The 16070-nt window shown below is 51.0% G+C and overlaps 5 protein-coding genes across 5 annotated transcripts; 2 read left to right on the forward strand and 3 right to left on the reverse strand.

Moving 5' to 3' along the window:
- Positions 1-2828: 2828 nt before the first annotated feature.
- J4E83_006179 (uncharacterized protein) lies at positions 2829-4157 on the forward strand (the record flags this gene model as incomplete). Its single annotated transcript, XM_049333094.1, has 1 exon — positions 2829-4157. One exon carries the CDS (start codon positions 2829-2831, stop codon positions 4155-4157), a length of 1329 nt encoding a protein of 442 aa, XP_049187784.1.
- A 3179-nt stretch (positions 4158-7336) lies between these two features.
- J4E83_006180 (uncharacterized protein) lies at positions 7337-8061 on the reverse strand (the record flags this gene model as incomplete). The annotated part of the gene is made up of 2 exons (XM_049333095.1): positions 7337-7806; positions 7860-8061. 2 exons carry the CDS (start codon positions 8059-8061, stop codon positions 7337-7339), a joined length of 672 nt encoding a protein of 223 aa, XP_049187785.1.
- Positions 8062-9938: 1877 nt separating this feature from the next.
- On the reverse strand, positions 9939-10492 carry J4E83_006181 (uncharacterized protein; the record flags this gene model as incomplete). Its single annotated transcript, XM_049333096.1, has 2 exons — positions 9939-10162; positions 10240-10492. 2 exons carry the CDS (start codon positions 10490-10492, stop codon positions 9939-9941), a joined length of 477 nt encoding a protein of 158 aa, XP_049187786.1.
- Positions 10493-11429: 937 nt separating this feature from the next.
- On the reverse strand, positions 11430-12275 carry J4E83_006182 (uncharacterized protein; the record flags this gene model as incomplete). The annotated part of the gene is made up of 1 exon (XM_049333097.1): positions 11430-12275. One exon carries the CDS (start codon positions 12273-12275, stop codon positions 11430-11432), a length of 846 nt encoding a protein of 281 aa, XP_049187787.1.
- Positions 12276-13895: 1620 nt separating this feature from the next.
- Positions 13896-15128, forward strand: J4E83_006183 (uncharacterized protein; the record flags this gene model as incomplete). Its single annotated transcript, XM_049333098.1, has 2 exons — positions 13896-14096; positions 14145-15128. 2 exons carry the CDS (start codon positions 13896-13898, stop codon positions 15126-15128), a joined length of 1185 nt encoding a protein of 394 aa, XP_049187788.1.
- Between the last annotated feature and the right edge of the window lie 942 nt (positions 15129-16070).

The following is a 16070-nucleotide window of genomic DNA, read 5'->3' on the forward strand; positions in this document are numbered from 1 at the left end:
ACCGACGAACGGCGCATACACACATATTCCGCATCCAAACACATATTCTACCACTACTACCCTTCCTACGCAAACCGACAGGTCTTCAACACAACCAACAACAATGATGTCTCCCGTATCTCCTATGGAGTCTGGAAGCCAGGCACCATGGGCATCAACATCAACCTTCGGAGGCGCAGCAGCCATGGGAGCCGGTGCCGGCGCCGTCGCTGCACGTCACTCTGTATCTAGTACCACTCCAGCACCCAGATACTCCGACGAAAAGCCAGCACAATACCACCAATACATGGACTCCAAGATACCAGAAAGCAACGAGATGCCGACGAACGCAAACGTCTGGGAAATCGATGGCAGGGAGATGCCACCACCCAGCGAGTTGGATGCTGGAAAGAGAGATGGGTTAAATTTGGGCGATGTGGGCAGTAATACACAGGGACAAGGACGGGTTCAGCAACAAGAGTATGTTGCGTATAGTCCACCTCGCGTGGAGCATGCGCAAAATGGCGAGTTCTCAGGCAATAGACCGGTTGGTCAGGCCCTTTGATTAGGATGATTAAGCAATGAATTTATGAGTTTCTTATGCAATACTTCGAAATTTTCGTTCCGACTGTGCTGTCGATCAATCTTTTGTCGGATTCTGAACTTATCAAGATTGCAAATCATCGTACGGACTAGGGAATTCCATGTCCAAGCCATAGTCCTGAAATGCCCAATCTAACTGAGAGTAGGATGCATCGAAGCTTGGCCAGATGTCGGTGAGATATCTTTGGAAAGCCTCGTCGCTATATAGAACTCCTATCTGGTCCGTAACAGCGTCGCTGTTGGCTGGTATAGCCAGAGTTGATACTGTGCTGTTGGATGTGGTAGTACCACCTCGATGCGCGTCTCGCAAGTTGTCGTGTGCACCGTCGCTTATCAGTCTGCAAAGTCGCTTTGCAAGCTTAGCCACGCCTCTCACGCTCGTCCACCGCTCACTCAGGTCATCGAGGACATCGCAGCACTGGCGAAGGTCCACTCGTGCTTTACCAATGTCTCTTACACGATCGTGTAAAGCTCGGTAGATGACCGTTGTCGACATAGACATGGCGTAAGGTACTAGTGGAAGCGGAGGAAGGCCTTCGCATCCTTCACGAGAGACTATCTCGAGCACTCTATCCGCGGACGCAAGACGTCGATTGTATTGTTCGGTATTTGGCCCGCTATAGCGACAGGATAGCATGGCGGCAACATGATACCATGTCTCCAGGTATACTGCTGCTTTAAGTAGATTGAAGAGGAGATTCGTGAAGTGCCTTACCTCGATGCGACATGTGGAACTGATCGAAATTACTCCCAGCTGTAATTTCCGATAGCGAAGGGAAATCCCAGCAACTATCCACCGCGGTTGTTGAACCAGCTTTGTAAGCTCTAGTCGCGGTAGTCATGAGGTCTCCGAGAGCAAGAGCAACAGCCATGATATGAGAACGGTAGTCGTCTCTCTTCGGTGTTGTGCGTTCAACGCCGATGTCCGCATCATCGATGAAGAAGGGTGCTGCTGCCATGATGGGTTTACCAAGGCGGTCAAAGTTCCGGAGTGACCACCATAGATACTTGCATTCGTCATTATCTGGGTTTTCGGGTATCTTCAGGTGTATGCACATTGACCATGCTTCACAGATAGCCTGTGACAGATAACTGGACGCGCGATCTACGCCTGCTAGGCCGTCGTTGTGCAGGTGCATCAGTGCTAGAATCTGGATTTTGATGATGCGATTAGGCTCCAAGTCTGCTTTAATGGCAGCATCTAGTCCAGCTAGAAGCTTTGATGCAAAGTCTAGAGGTTTGAGTAAAGGCCCAGAGCCAGTCAGACGCAAGAAAGGAGCTGCGTGTTTTATTTTGCAGACGACAAGACATATTGCCCTCACCAAGTAGATGGATGCTTGTCCGTTGCTGTTGTCGCGGAAGATAGCAGCGCCATCCGTGATGGGAGTGAGGTCATTCAGTGTGGATATATACAAGGGTAAGAGAGCGTCCGTTGTCGTTTTGGGTAGTGACGCGAAAGCTCCTTCTTCCTCGAGATGTTTTCGATACGACTCGGATAGGCTCGGCGTGGTGGTCCGGGTTTTATGTTGCTCGTACCACTTCAATCGGCGCTGTGCTTCGTATGCGGCGGAAGGATTTAGTACCATAGCGTGTGGCGTAGGTTGAGATGATGTCGCATGTGTTGTCTGATTTAAGGCGCTTGTTCCTGAATCAGCGTCTTCTGACAGAGCTGCGAGGACAGATTCAGGGTTGTATTCGCTCACGCGACCGGGACTTGAAATGGGCTCGCCTATATCAGTGGACAGATGAGGCTCTTGCACTCGACTTCCTATTCCGCAAGTCCGCTCCTTCCTTCGATATCCGCGGTCCTCAAAATGGTAACATCGTTTCTTGCGTGACCGACAAGTGGAGCATGCTGCAGCCGTCCGTTTCTTCGGTGCTTTCCCTCCCGAATGCCATACAATCTCCATATTTGCAGCAGGACTCCAGAGCTATTAGCCGATCGAAGTGTGTAACAAGCGGGAGCAGTATCGATGTGCTACCTACACTCTCACACTCCGCTGCTCCACCTGAACACCTGCAACGAAACACTCGATTACTGGACATCATCAATTTGGTTCGCCATGAAGGCCTCTGATTTGATGCTCTACTAGTACTGATGCATAGTACCAGTTCACCTTGAATCATGCAGACTCAAGGCAGATATTGTATAAAGATGGGTGTAAGACCACTCTGGTTGTCGCCAGTTCCATATCCAAGCACCATTATATCCTACTTCTGAACATCCAAGCCTCCTCCCCAAAGCCATGACTTCTCCACAGATCAAACGCTATGTCATTGTGGGCATGGGCGTTAGATCTGCGTTCTACTACCAAAGCATCATCCAAGACTTCAAATCGAGCGCTACAGTCGTTGGCATATGCGATACCAATGAGACGCGCATGAAGGCTGCAAATGATCGCATTGCCGAGATCGGCGGCGAACGCGTCCCGATGTACAAGGCAGAAGACTTCGACAAGATGGTCAAAGAGCAAAAGGCCGACGTTGTAATCGTCACTACCATCGACAAGTTCCACCACGTATACTGCATCCGCGCTATGGAGCTGGGCTGCGACGCGATTACCGAGAAACCGATGACTATCGACGAAGAGAAGCTGCAAGCCATGATCGATGCGGAGAAGAGGACAGGCAAGCAAGTTCGTGTTCTCTTCAACTATCGATACGCACCTCACCACACGAAGCTACGCGAGCTTGTCGATTCCGGAGTCATTGGTGAAATCTCGACGGTACATATGGACTGGATTCTGGATTGCGCACATGGATCTGACTTTATGCGACGATGGCATCGAAACAAAGACACCAGTGGTGGTATCCAGATGCACAAGTCCATTCATCACTTCGACCTGGTACATTACTGGCTGAACACGGAACCCGAGATGGTCTACTGCGTCGGTAGCTTACGCTTCTACGGTAGAGAGAACGCTGAGCGACGTGGAGAGAAGAATCTAGGCGAACGCTATCTCAACAACGAGGCTGCAAAAGACGATCCGTTTGCCATTCATATCGACCAGAACGCCCAATTGAAGAAGTTGTACCTCGAGGCTGAGCACGAGGATGGCTACATCCGTGACCGCAACTGCTTCGCTGATGGCATCACTATCGAAGACAATCTCTCCATGATTATCAAATACAAGAATAAAGCCGTCATGACCTACAACACATATGCCTATGCGCCATGGGAGGGATATCGTTGCGTGTTCAATGGTAGCAAAGGCCGCATTGAGATAAACGTCGTCGAAGGCGGGTACTCAGCGGGCGGTGAGACTGTCACCAACGAAGGGCTCGGTGAGCTCGAAGCAAATTACATCCAAGGTGGCGTGGAGAAGACGAATATTGTGGTGTATCCCTTGTGGGGACAGCCTTATGTCGTTGATGTTGTCAAGAGCGAAGGCGGCCACGGAGGAGGCGATCCCCTGCTTCTTCGAGATGTGATCGCTACGAGCGATGGTGAAGACAGCTTCAAACGGGCTGCGTACATCCGGGATGGCGGTAATGCTGTCCTTGTCGGTGTTGGTGCAAATCGCTCCATGGAGACCGGCATGCCTGTCCAAGTGCAGGATCTTGTCAAATGGTAGTTGAGCTCTTTCCCGGCCGAACTTTTGATGAATAGAAATGGATTTGACTCCTAGTAAGCTCTCCGTAGTGCAATTGCAACTGTTGTCGTAAGATTCTAATGACTGGTTGGTGTCTTGGTTTCCGATGGTAGATCCCAACGCCACAGCAAGCCACCAGCTTCTTTGTAACGTACACTTCTCCTATAATAAGAATGAGTGCATATCACACTGCAGAATGTTGCGCGTCGTTTCGGCATCGCAAAATGTCGGGGTCCGGCAGTGGTTCGCGTGCGGCAGCATTGCGGAGACCCGAACGAGACAGCACTAAGCCTTCCCGACCAATCATACACCTTCCATCCGGACTGACAGCCTATCAGAAACCAGGAGGTTGGCTGTCTCACCACGTTAACGCGATACGCATCGCTGTTTGTGCTGGAAACTTACGTCAGACTTGTGAGTACTACACGCTCAATACGGCAATTTCTGGGTGGATAGCGATGATCCGGAGTATCGGGATGAGCGCAGGGTCCCCTGGCATCCAAGTAAAAAGAAGCCCTCGCCGTGGAGCTTGAAACCCTGTCACTCAGTGTACGCATCTCAAGAATAACCTAGACAAGCTCCAAGCATCGAGGGAAAACAGCAACGAGTTTCAAGACATACCGAGCAAACACCGCCAATATGCGCAAATCCTCCCTCCGAAAGACGACTCTCCTCTCCCTCCTCGGCATCTCTTCTGCGACAACACAGTCATGGGGTGAGCCCTTCGCCGTCAAACCCGCAGCGGAAACATCAACAGAGAACCTGCTCCCATCCGCATCTCCAACCCCGTCATGGGGTGACGCCTTTACCGTCGACAACAGCGTCAGTACACCAGCGAGCTCGCTCCCAACATCAATAGCTGGAGCACCGAGTCTGGCAGTCGATACTGCATCACCTGTGCCTTCCAACACAGTGACCGAAGATGTTACAGTCATCACTGGTATTCAAAGTGCTGTTGGTTCGAGGACGGCGAGCTTTGATGCAAGTTCACAGAGTGTGACGGGAACGCGGAGTGGAGGAAGCAGTACAGAGAGCGCTACGGGTGCTTCAGGCCTTGTCGAGGCTACTGGTGCTGCGGTTCCCGTGAGAGGTCTTAAGAAGATGGGATTTGCGGGGGCGATGGCTGGGGCTGCGGGAGTGTTGTTTGTGTAGAGTAGGGAGAAGAAGAAGGGACATTGTGAGGAGGGGTTATGTGCTCAGCGGGCGAATTTTCTTGGATAGAAAGAGTGTTGGAAAGCCGATACCAGTTGTTTAGGTACAGACACTGGAACGTTTGGGCCAATACTTGGACTGAGAAAGAACCACTAGAGTGAAGGAAGAGAGCGGTAGGACCTTGACGATTAATGGGAGGCTGGATGACGGTATCGCGTAAAGAAATTAAAGAATGTCAAATTTACGGACACCATGGCATAGCACCAGCAATGTGGCTACTTAGCTTTAGATACGAGCAAGAAAGAGGTGACCGGATCAATTGTGAAAAAAACTTTGTTGTGGCGTAGTTCGTTCAACTCAACTCAGCTCCTGGCATGGTCGTGATCGTCGTGGCAGCAACGGTCCTGGTTTCCTATTCAAGCTGGAGTCAAGCTGGAGTCAACCCGTTAGGTAAAAGCGAAGGTTAACGATATGTTGACAACCTGGTCATAATACCGAAGTACGAGCGAATGCAACAATGTCGGTTATCGAAAGCGAGGGAAGCGGCTACGTAAGCATTGAGGCATTTAATGATGCCCAACGTTAGACTGTAGCCATCGCGTATGGCGCGGACTGAGGAATGGCGAAAGGCTTGCAGGATCAAGAGTACTATGAACGGTGAGCCTAAGCAAAGGCGAAGACTCACCATACTGTTCAAGGCTCGGCTTCAGCTGCGCTTCGTTAGTTCCCAGCTCGCGACCGCTCTACCATTGATTCAAGCCTTTTTGACTAGCCTCTCTTGCGATTACAAACTAAATATATCTTTCAGCGCCGCCGCATTGGCAAAAAGGCCCTTTGAAATGTTCGGTATGCAAGGTATCAATCCATCTCTTCTAAAGCTAATAGCACATCAGCCTCGGCCTGGCCGCCACTACTCGGCGCTAGTGTGCGCAAGCCGTGGCAAGTCCTGGTTCGATCAAAACGCTGTTGACCGCGTGATACAAGACATTTGACGCGCAACACACGGCACCAGGCAGTGCTACATGTCTACTCTCTTTTGGGTTGGTAGGCGGGTGGCTTGCTTGGTAGGCTTGCGCAGTCCTTGTAGTTAGTGATGGTGGAACTCGGTGTACGCCGGCTGGTTAGAAACTAGCTGATGGTGGCGATGCGGGTGCTGCTGCTGTTCGCGTCCTTGGGGCTGTGTGCTTGTCAAGACGCAACAGAATGTTGAAACCTTCAAGCGATATATGCGACGGAGAAGAGAGAATCGCTGAGGTGTGGTTACGGTGTGGCAATGAGCAGCGGGTTCTTGCAGCTTGCTTGATGCATCTGTGGAGAGGTGGGGAACAATCCCGCTGTGGGGTCACCTGGTCAGTCAACCACAGTTTTCCTGGCGCGACGAACGACAAGATGCGATCTTCAACTCCGCGTTTCAGGTTCTTGACACGCGCCAAACGCAACGTCATATTGCGCACACGCCAAAGAGTGATTGACCCCAGTACCTACCGTGTGCTACCAGGTTGCTGTGATAGACATGCGGGGATAGCGCGCATGCGACGCATTATGACAGCTTCGTACCACGGTACCGTTGAGACATGATGGATGCGGTACCACGCGGATGATTGATTGTGACGTCTGTGCTACGATGATAGAGATCTTCCAAGCATTGCGGAAGTAACAAAAGAAGCAGGGAAGCGGAACGGATGTTTCACGGTAAGTGCGCATAGGTCGAAAGCACCTATGCTCGCACAAGCAAAACTACATCTGATACATCATGAGACGAGAGGCATGGTGTCATTGCACGCATCACTTGCAAGATCATGGATGAGTAGGCAAATGCTTCCATATTATCATTTTCTGCTACGTCTATACAAGCTCTTTGCATAGCGTTCCCATCAGACACACCCATCACGGATGCCAATGCTCGCGTGACTCAAATTGACAATAGATGCTAGAGGGGGTTCCCACAGATTCTAATGCTAACATGTCGTAAAAGGACAATTATAGTATAAGGTCGTGAAGGGAAACGCTTATGCGAAGTAGGCGAAAGCGGCGGCGGCACCGAGCATAGCAGCGACGGGGCTGCGGATGTTGGCACCAGAGTCAGTGACCTCAGGAAGGCTGGCGCTGCCAGTGGCAGAGCCGGAAGAAGAGCGGGTAAGAGTGGCAGAGGTGACAGTGGAGTTGACGCCAGCGGAGGGGCTGATGGTAGCGGAAGCAGAGGCAGCGCTGGTGATCATGCTGGACTTGGCGCTCTCAATGGCGCTGCTGAGGGCAGCAGAGGCGGAAGAAGCAGCAGATGCGGTAGCGGACGAAGCAGAGGCCATGGCGGAGGAGACGGCAGAGGAGACAGGGGAGTCATCCTCCTCAGCACCACCAGAGAGGGGGAACTGGGCGGAGTAGTTGATGGTGGTTCCCTGCTGGATCTGGAGAGCGTAGTCGGGCTCGTTGACGAGAGACTTGGTAGGGGTCCACTCGAACTTTCCACCGGTAGCGGAAGCTAGAGTTCAATTAGAATTGGAAGATCATATCTCTGTCAGATCGGGCACATACTGGTAAGAGTGGCAACGGTGTCGAGGTCAGTGGACTGTCCCTGGCGGAGGATGAAGGTGGTGGGGGTGTCGTCCGCGGGGGAGTAGGTGATGGTGTAGGTCTGGCCAGCAACGACACCCTCAGCAGGGAAGTCGTTGATCTCGAGGGCAGCGACGGCGGCAGCGAAGGCCGCGGCGGAAAGGATGGTCTCGAAGAAGCGCATGGTGACGGTAGTTGGATTGGTGATTAGAGTATTAGAACTGTAGTAGCTGTATGGGTATATGTAGTTGGATAAAGAACGAGTGACTGTGTACAGCGATAGTGCGACGTGGGAGTGAAGAAGGAAAGACGACGGTGGGCGACGGGGTATAATAAAGAATACGCTGACACCCAACGGCTACCTGGACCGGATCGAGACGCCAAAGCAACGGCAGAAGATGCAAAATTGCCGGACGAAAGCAGTATAGCTCGCTCTGGAGCTAATGGATGAGGATGCTCATGCGCCCAATCGGCCGTTCGCCAGTGAGACGCTTGGCCAGGAGCCCCCTTTTCCCTCTGTTCGCACAGCCCTCGAGGCATCTCGCCTAGGATCATAGCGAGCGTCTAGCCCAGGAGCCACTCACCGACGATGCATCCCGGCGCATGAGGAGCACACCAACGGCCGCCGTGCCATGATGCTAAGCTGTTTGGAGGTTAGAAGGCAGCCACCCAATAATCCGGGGAAAATTCAGGGGCCTTGCTGCCATTCTGCTGCCGCATAACCGCGCAGGAACACGAGGTGTCGATGCAGACTACAAGAAGATGGTAACAGACTGTCGTTCGAGTTCTGGATGTTGAGTAAAGTTGCCGGCGCAAACTACAGGCGTCGAAGCTGTACCTGCATTGGCGCCAAGGTCTCCCCTGCTTACTCGGCCACCCCCGGCACCTGCCATCTTCTGTAACTTTGCTCGCCTAACATGTCAGCTCCACCACCACCTCATGCGAACGCCGGTCTCGCACATGACCTTAACCGCCGGGGGCGACGTCATCCTCTACCAGGGCGACTCCAATCGACGCCTTGATCTCCCCCTATCGATATGCGCCGACATGACTGCGATCTACGACCTTCCCTGGAAGACTTTGCCAGCCTAGGGGCGAGACTTGGTCGGTGCGACACCGGTGATGAGCCTACGGTTTTAGCACGGAGCCGATGGGTCTGCAGACGGCCCGAGATTTGGGCCCCACCCAAAGGAGATTTGACTGTGGGCTGGCCTTGACGAAAATGACCGGCAGCAAGATGCAAAGTTGGAGAATGAAGCGGTGACTATCGTTCAAAATATCATATCGCACCTGGTAGATGCATATGCGCATCGGATATGTCAGAGCGGTATGTCGAGCAGGATCATGCCGTGTGCGCACATCTTAGCAGCATGCGCCTATTGCTTATGGTAAGCTGGATCATGTTATTATTACATCCTTACAGACAATCGCATGCACGCCCAGCATCGGCAACGTTGGGACCAAGGACGACAAGAAAGTCGCTGAAACCCAAATGGCCGGCGTTAATTGTACGATGTCATATGTGTATGGATGTAGGGAGTATCCTGCAGGGCGTACATGTCGCTGACAGCAGCCTACGGTATCGATATCTCTTGATGCAAGAAATCAAACTGGATGAGGATGTCATAGTGACACGGAAGCCACACGCATGCTGAACAGATCTGCAGCTACATTAGGTTAAGAACATGCAAAGTGGGTGACCTAACGTCGATGTAGGCTCCAGGGTGTTGAGTTTTTTCCATGAATGGGGTTATCTCATCGTGCTGCAGGCTCCCCATTCATGTATTACAACTGCTTGTGCACCTGGAGTGCTGATGTCGTTGTGAAAGTTAAAGCACAAAACACAAGTCATGAGCAATGAAGACGTAGAGAAATGCTCCATTGACTATGGAAGATCGTTGATGATCCTTATAATTCTCTTCAGATACATGCGTGCGGTGCATCTGGCTTCACCGCAGTTTTCAACCATGTGACCCACGTGGTCATAGACGCAACCCCACCTTATCCACGAACTTGAGCATGCCATGTCATAATCCATACGTCTGCTCAAGGCTGAATGCTTCAGGTGAAGACATCCTCCTCCCACTTCTTCTCTCTCTTGATGAACTCCTCAGCATCATCGGGGAAGTCCTCTTCCATGGTGTCCTCCACCGGGGCCTGAGCCTTCTTGCCACGGGACTTGGGAGTCGCCGTCTTCTTCTTAGACGGTGTAGTGTCCTCGGAGCCGGAAGACATGTCCTTTCTCTTCTTAGGAGTTGCCTTGGCGGTTGCTGGGGTAGTCTGACCTATACAGTGTTAGTTTGCCAGAAGTGAAATGCTAGTTGATGTCGTAAAACTTCAAGCACCTAGGTAAAGAACATACCGCGCTTGCTACCAGGCGGAACTGGCTCGAACTCCTCGCCAGACTCGAGGCGAGCTTTGAGCTCCTTGGCTTTGGCGAGTACGGAACGGAAATCGTGCTGAAATCCGCTCGCAGTCTTGACGCCGTCGAGCGCGCTCATCATCTCGTAGTTCTTGTTGGACAGGCTGGTGGTGCCAGTGCTGCAGAGGACAGCGGCGACGACATCGGCAGTGAAGACCTTGCCGGCCTTTTCCGCGGCGGCCTTGGGAGGCATGTTGATGATGGTGTAGTGTAAGGGAATGTTGTAATATAGCTTGAAGAGATGATGCTGGAGAGCGATGGTCGTCTGCGAGGTAGGAAGATTGAACTCGAAGTGCGGTGTCAAGAGAAGAGAGTAGAAAGCCTGGAGACGAGCTGAAATAGGCAGGCGCCTTACTACTGCGCTGGCGTTGTGAGAGAAGTCGCCGTCTAATCAAAGTGGTGGTGACGGTGAGAGCTTGTGGGGCTTTGGACAGGTTCACCACTCACCTTCACCTCGACAAGGTGCGCCCATACCCAATTAGAAGCTGGAGAAAGATTGCGCTTCCCTGGGGCCACGCAAGAGTAGAATAATGTAGCCTACCTCTATCCTAGCCATTTAGGCGACTGACTACATCAGAGTAAGCTGGTGAGAAACTCTGGTGCATGGCGTTTCAACGAAGTGAAGCGGTGCAAGTACGTGTGCTGATGCAGTGGAAGTTCGGATCATCTTATTGTAATCAAAATATCCCTCTTCCCCCGGATATGATGTGTAAGAAGAAGGCGAGGCCCAGACATAGCCATCTTCTAAGTGGTTTTAGAGGAAGGCACACACCTGATATGATGAGTGGGAGAAAGGAGAGGGTATGAAGGCGAAGCTAAATTTGTAATTCGATCACATATACGCGTTACTAGCGTCCATTATGGATACGGAGATCTAGGTCGCGATGCACTCCAGGCGTCGAGCAACGAATGCAGATTGCGGCCATTGTTTGACGAGCACTCTACAAGTCGTTCAGTCTTGCAACACTACATTCTGGTCCACCTGTCCAATCACTGAAAATTGCATATCGGCCTCATGACACCCTGTGAGCCACCTCTTCGGTCACTGAAAGTTGTACGTAGGTTCAAACAACGAAACCATTACGCATCTCGCACGTCAGCTGCCCACAATCTTTCTATTCGCATCTTCACTAATCATAATCACCCATCCAAGGCTCGATGCCGATCCATCTACTATCCTCTCTCTCCTGCTGCTTTTGCATCTGCTTGAGCCGCTCCATCTGCAAACCCGAAACAAAACGTAGGCCTCCTTGTGTCGGACCAGCGCGAAGGGTCTCGCATTCAAAGCACTCACAACACTCTGGCATAAAGAACATAGTTCCGTGACCGCACCTCTTCACCTTCTCGAAGTACCGCTTCAGAGCCTGATCAGGAGTTTCGTCCCTAGGGCAGTTTGGTGTACAGACGGCTGCGTCGTAAACATCTTTCAAGAAGTAAACGTTGCTCCAGTATTGCTTGCTGTACATGACGTAGTTGGACTTTCTTTTCACCTCAGCTGTCCTAAGCTGATTCTCCCTCATGTAAAAAAGACCTGCGACATCGCCACCACTAATCGTAATCTGCTTCCCTTGAGTGTCTTTAAATCGGGAGGTTTCCGTTTCAGAAGCTGCACTGTCCCTCCTTGAAGAAATGTTTGTCGGCGTTTTCACCGGCTCGGTCCTGGATGCGTGCTCTTTCCAATGTAACAACCCCTTCTTCACAATATGCTCTCCGTCCAGGTCCTTGCATGCCTTTGGTGTTCTGAGCATCCAATTAAGGTAGCCCTCATTGCGGCCTTCTTCATGGACCTGCTTCAAGGTCTTGCCCCTGTGCTTGCCTGTCTTCAAAATGTAGTGTGTACATGGGTCGTTCGTCGCTCGAGTGCGGTACTCCTCATCGACTTCGTTTTCAAGGGTCTCGTTGGCAGGAACGAAGCTGTTCTTGTTTGGGTTTGACGAATTGCCCCACGCCTTCTTCGGTGTCCGGTAGGGTGGCATCTTCGGTCGCGCAATACAGCGGGTACGATACGGGGGCTAATGCAGAGGCGTCGGCTATAGTGGGGCTTTGGCTGTGCCGGTAAGATCAACCTAACTATGTCATCGTACCAGCTTCCCACAGGGTGTACACGGGTAATAGTATACTTACTGCTAAGAGCGTATGTTAATGAATTGAATAAGAGCGGTCGAGTTGAAGACAGTTACAAAGTTTATGATTGTTGAGTCTGCGACGCGGCCGCGGGAATGACGGACTGTGCCGCGCGCGAAACCCTGGCTGTGACGTACCCTTGGTTCATCACCAATGCTGCAATTGGACACTCGACAGCTGTATACATCAAATTGCTTGTGAGATCAACGAGAATGCTATCTGTAGTTTCTTTGTTTCGCATCGTGCCTACAACTTGGATGCGTCTGGCTAACCAGCGACGTGTCTCTCTGATCACGAAGCATCTTTCCGATCTATAGGAAATGCGAAGGTCAGCAGCCATCGCCGTAACAATCGAGAAGCGGAAGGCATATCGCGACGTTCGTCAGAGGTATAAACGATGGATTCTTACAATCGATAAGAGATCGAGATCCTAGATATACGTCCTTAACAAAACGCTAAGTGCACCCCATTTGAGGGAAACGGTATACACCTAGCTCTGCGAAGTGCAATTATCCTAAAGGAAGCTTAGAAGGCTACAATGCCTTAAACAATCTACAAACTCGAGTTTTTATAGCAATGTAGACTTTGGAGGACCTGTTAATATTTCCTTTTGAATGGGGTGAATGCGAGCTTCCTTCGATTATGCCAGTTACTACCACCTGGGCAGTGTTTAGGCGCACGGTCATCGAATTCGGAACGTGTGCATGTCGCAATGCTCGACCCTTAACCTATATTCAAGTAAAACGAGACGTTAAAGCCAAAGCAATATGTGTAGATGCAATGTTCTCGTGTTGGAAGTGTGTTGAGAAGGTGAGGGGTAGGAGCATGGGCAGCTCGTTGGCCTTGGCCTAATCGAGCTAGTCAGTCGCGAAACTCACGTTTTCACGCGAGCCCTGGAGATAACCGCTGATTTGAGACAACATGACGTCGCACGCTACGCGTCTGAACCCTTTGACTTGAACCCCATCATTCTAACGACACCAACTAAATATCTATCTACAACCTCGCGTCATGTCAGGCGAACCGAAGTCTTCCGTGGCAGCACCGGCACCTTATTACATTTCGAAGTCGGCTATCTGTACCAACAGCAAAGGCGAGAGCATTGGTAATGGTCTTTTTGCTAACCGAAGGTTTGGTTCGGGCGAAGAGATTGCAAGCTTCACGAGGCCTCTTGTTGCTTCATTGGAGACGGAAAGGCTGCTCGATACCTGTGCGAATTGCTACCTCTGGACTGAAGGTTCATCGACTGGAACAAGGTTGTATGTACCGGAAGGCGCAAAAGTGAACAAGTGTGCTGCATGCCAGATATTCCGCTACTGCAGCAAGGTACGTCGAGTTATCTGCGGGTATGTTCGTAAACTAACATGCATCAGGCATGCCAAAAGGACGCATGGAATCGGGGACATAAGCATGAGTGCAAGATGCTGAAGCCAACGGCTGGTAGACCCCTCCCCAAAGCCTTACTTGCATGTATGGAACTATTCATTAGGCGAAAGCATGGTCTGATTTCCGATGAAGAATGGGCGCTGCTTTGTCGCTTACCTTCACACATTGACGACTTCAAGCGGAACGGAACCTACGAGAATATCGAACTCATGGCTATGGGTGTTGGTCAGTTCTCGTCGTTGCAAAACCTTTTCGACAAGGACTTTGTTGCAGCGATGTATGGTCGAGTAAGTCTGTGATGGAATCTTCTAACTCTCTCACTAACATGTATAAAGGTAATGTCAAATGCTCTGACACTGATCACACCTACGTTAGATCCTCTAGGTATCATGATCGACCCTACACTCTGCCATATGAATCACTCCTGTAACCCGAACGCATACATCATGATGGACGGTCCGCGAGTGAGCATTCGTACACTCCGACCCATCAAGAAAGACAAAGAAATCTACATATCGTACATTGATGCTACAAATCCCTACCACAGGCGACAAGAAGAGCTCCAATCCCGCTGGTTCTTCACTTGCCGCTGCGCCCAGTGTCAGGAGAAGGCGACTCTCCAGGAAGACAACTGGCTGGTACCATCAAGGCCTGGATGGGTCTTGGGAGCCGAAGTTGCGTCCATGGCAGAAACTCAGGAGAAGCTGTTTGGTCTGTATGCGGAACTCCAAGCAACAGAGAACCCCCTGCTTGTGAGAGCAGCGATCAGGCAAGCACTCAAGATATGCCATGAGGCAATGTTTCTGCCGATTTATCGACAACCATATGCTGCACTCCGCGACGACTTGATTGTGAACCTACTTTCCGAGGGACGTTACCAGGACGCATGGGCGCAATGTGCAAAGCGGTACAAGTACATTCTTCCCAAGCTCTACCCAGTCTCGTTCCACCCGGTCCGGGTAGTACAAACATGGCAGATGGCGATGTTGGCCGCATACCTAGCAAGTACTCCAGAGGGTGTAGGTGCACCGGAGGTGAATATGGGTCTCATTGCCATGATGCTGGTAAAGCAGGTGTTGAATGTAGCGCACTTGAGCCATGGGCCGGCTAGTGCATTCACAAAGAGTGTGAAGGCCAAAGCGGAAGAGATGACAGAAGAGCTCAAGAGGAGTATTGGAAACGCAAACAGTGATGTCATGAACAGGGAGCTTGAGCTTCAGAGAGACAGGCTGATGGAGATGGGGGATTGGGCTCAGGACGGCCAGATAGAGGAACGGGCGAAGATTCTAACTCTGCACGAGAAAGCCTTCAGTGTATGAGCACAGCCACCCCGCGCGTGCGTGTTTGTGCTGTAGGCAAGTCATATAAAAGTCCACATGGCAATTCTACCTCTTACTCCTCAACAACAATACCATTCTTCACAATTTCAAAAAGCCGAGAAACCTCATAACATGGCTCTTCGCTTGTTCCTCTTCTTTCAAAACGTCACAGCGAAATGTCATGTGCGGCCTGGCGACCCGGGATGCCTGCATACAAACACCGGGTTATCCAGAACAAAACGCATGGTGCACATATCGATGGAAATATGTCACCGTCAAAACTGCGCATCAATGTAACATGTTCGGACTGTTGACGGTAACATCCATGTCACCGGGATCTTCTCGCGCAGGCTAACTTCCATCTGTATGAACATCCTTTCCACAGCTCTTTCTTCCTTCAGCGAGCGCATGAATGAGAAATTACCAATAACGCGATGCGATATATCGATGTTACCTGTGGATCAGCAGCGCACTCCAGAAACCAGGCACGCTACTCGTATGTCCCTGAGAGCTCAAAATCAGCTCTGCTCTACATTTTCCTGTGGTCTAATTTACCAAGAATGAGTAAAAGACATGGCTCAAATACATGTCCGGCGGCTGCGAGAGCAAATGGAAGAAAAATAAAAAACGAACAGAACTATTCATGTAGAGCATCTTGAGTGGCGTCGCATCAAAACGGATCGGCCCCAATTCCATGTTGCGTTCTGCTCTGGCAGTCGAAATTAGTGCACTACCATATACAGAAACAAAGCTGGACGGATGTAGAGCCTATATCAATGTCAGGTTACCTAGGGTGCATGTTTCTATGTCATCGTAGGCTGCAGACCTGTTCAGTCTTTTTCCAGATTGATGTGGCACCGTCCACCGCGTCTATACACAGCGAGTCGCAGTGCCATCGGTAATCTTCCCCCACACTGCTTTCTCTTCAAAAGTCAAACTCAA

Source organism: Alternaria metachromatica, assembly GCF_023757995.1.
Source record: "Alternaria metachromatica strain BMP 0045 chromosome Unknown scaffold_13, whole genome shotgun sequence".
In the NCBI taxonomy this organism is placed as follows: Eukaryota; Fungi; Ascomycota; class Dothideomycetes; order Pleosporales; family Pleosporaceae; genus Alternaria; species Alternaria metachromatica.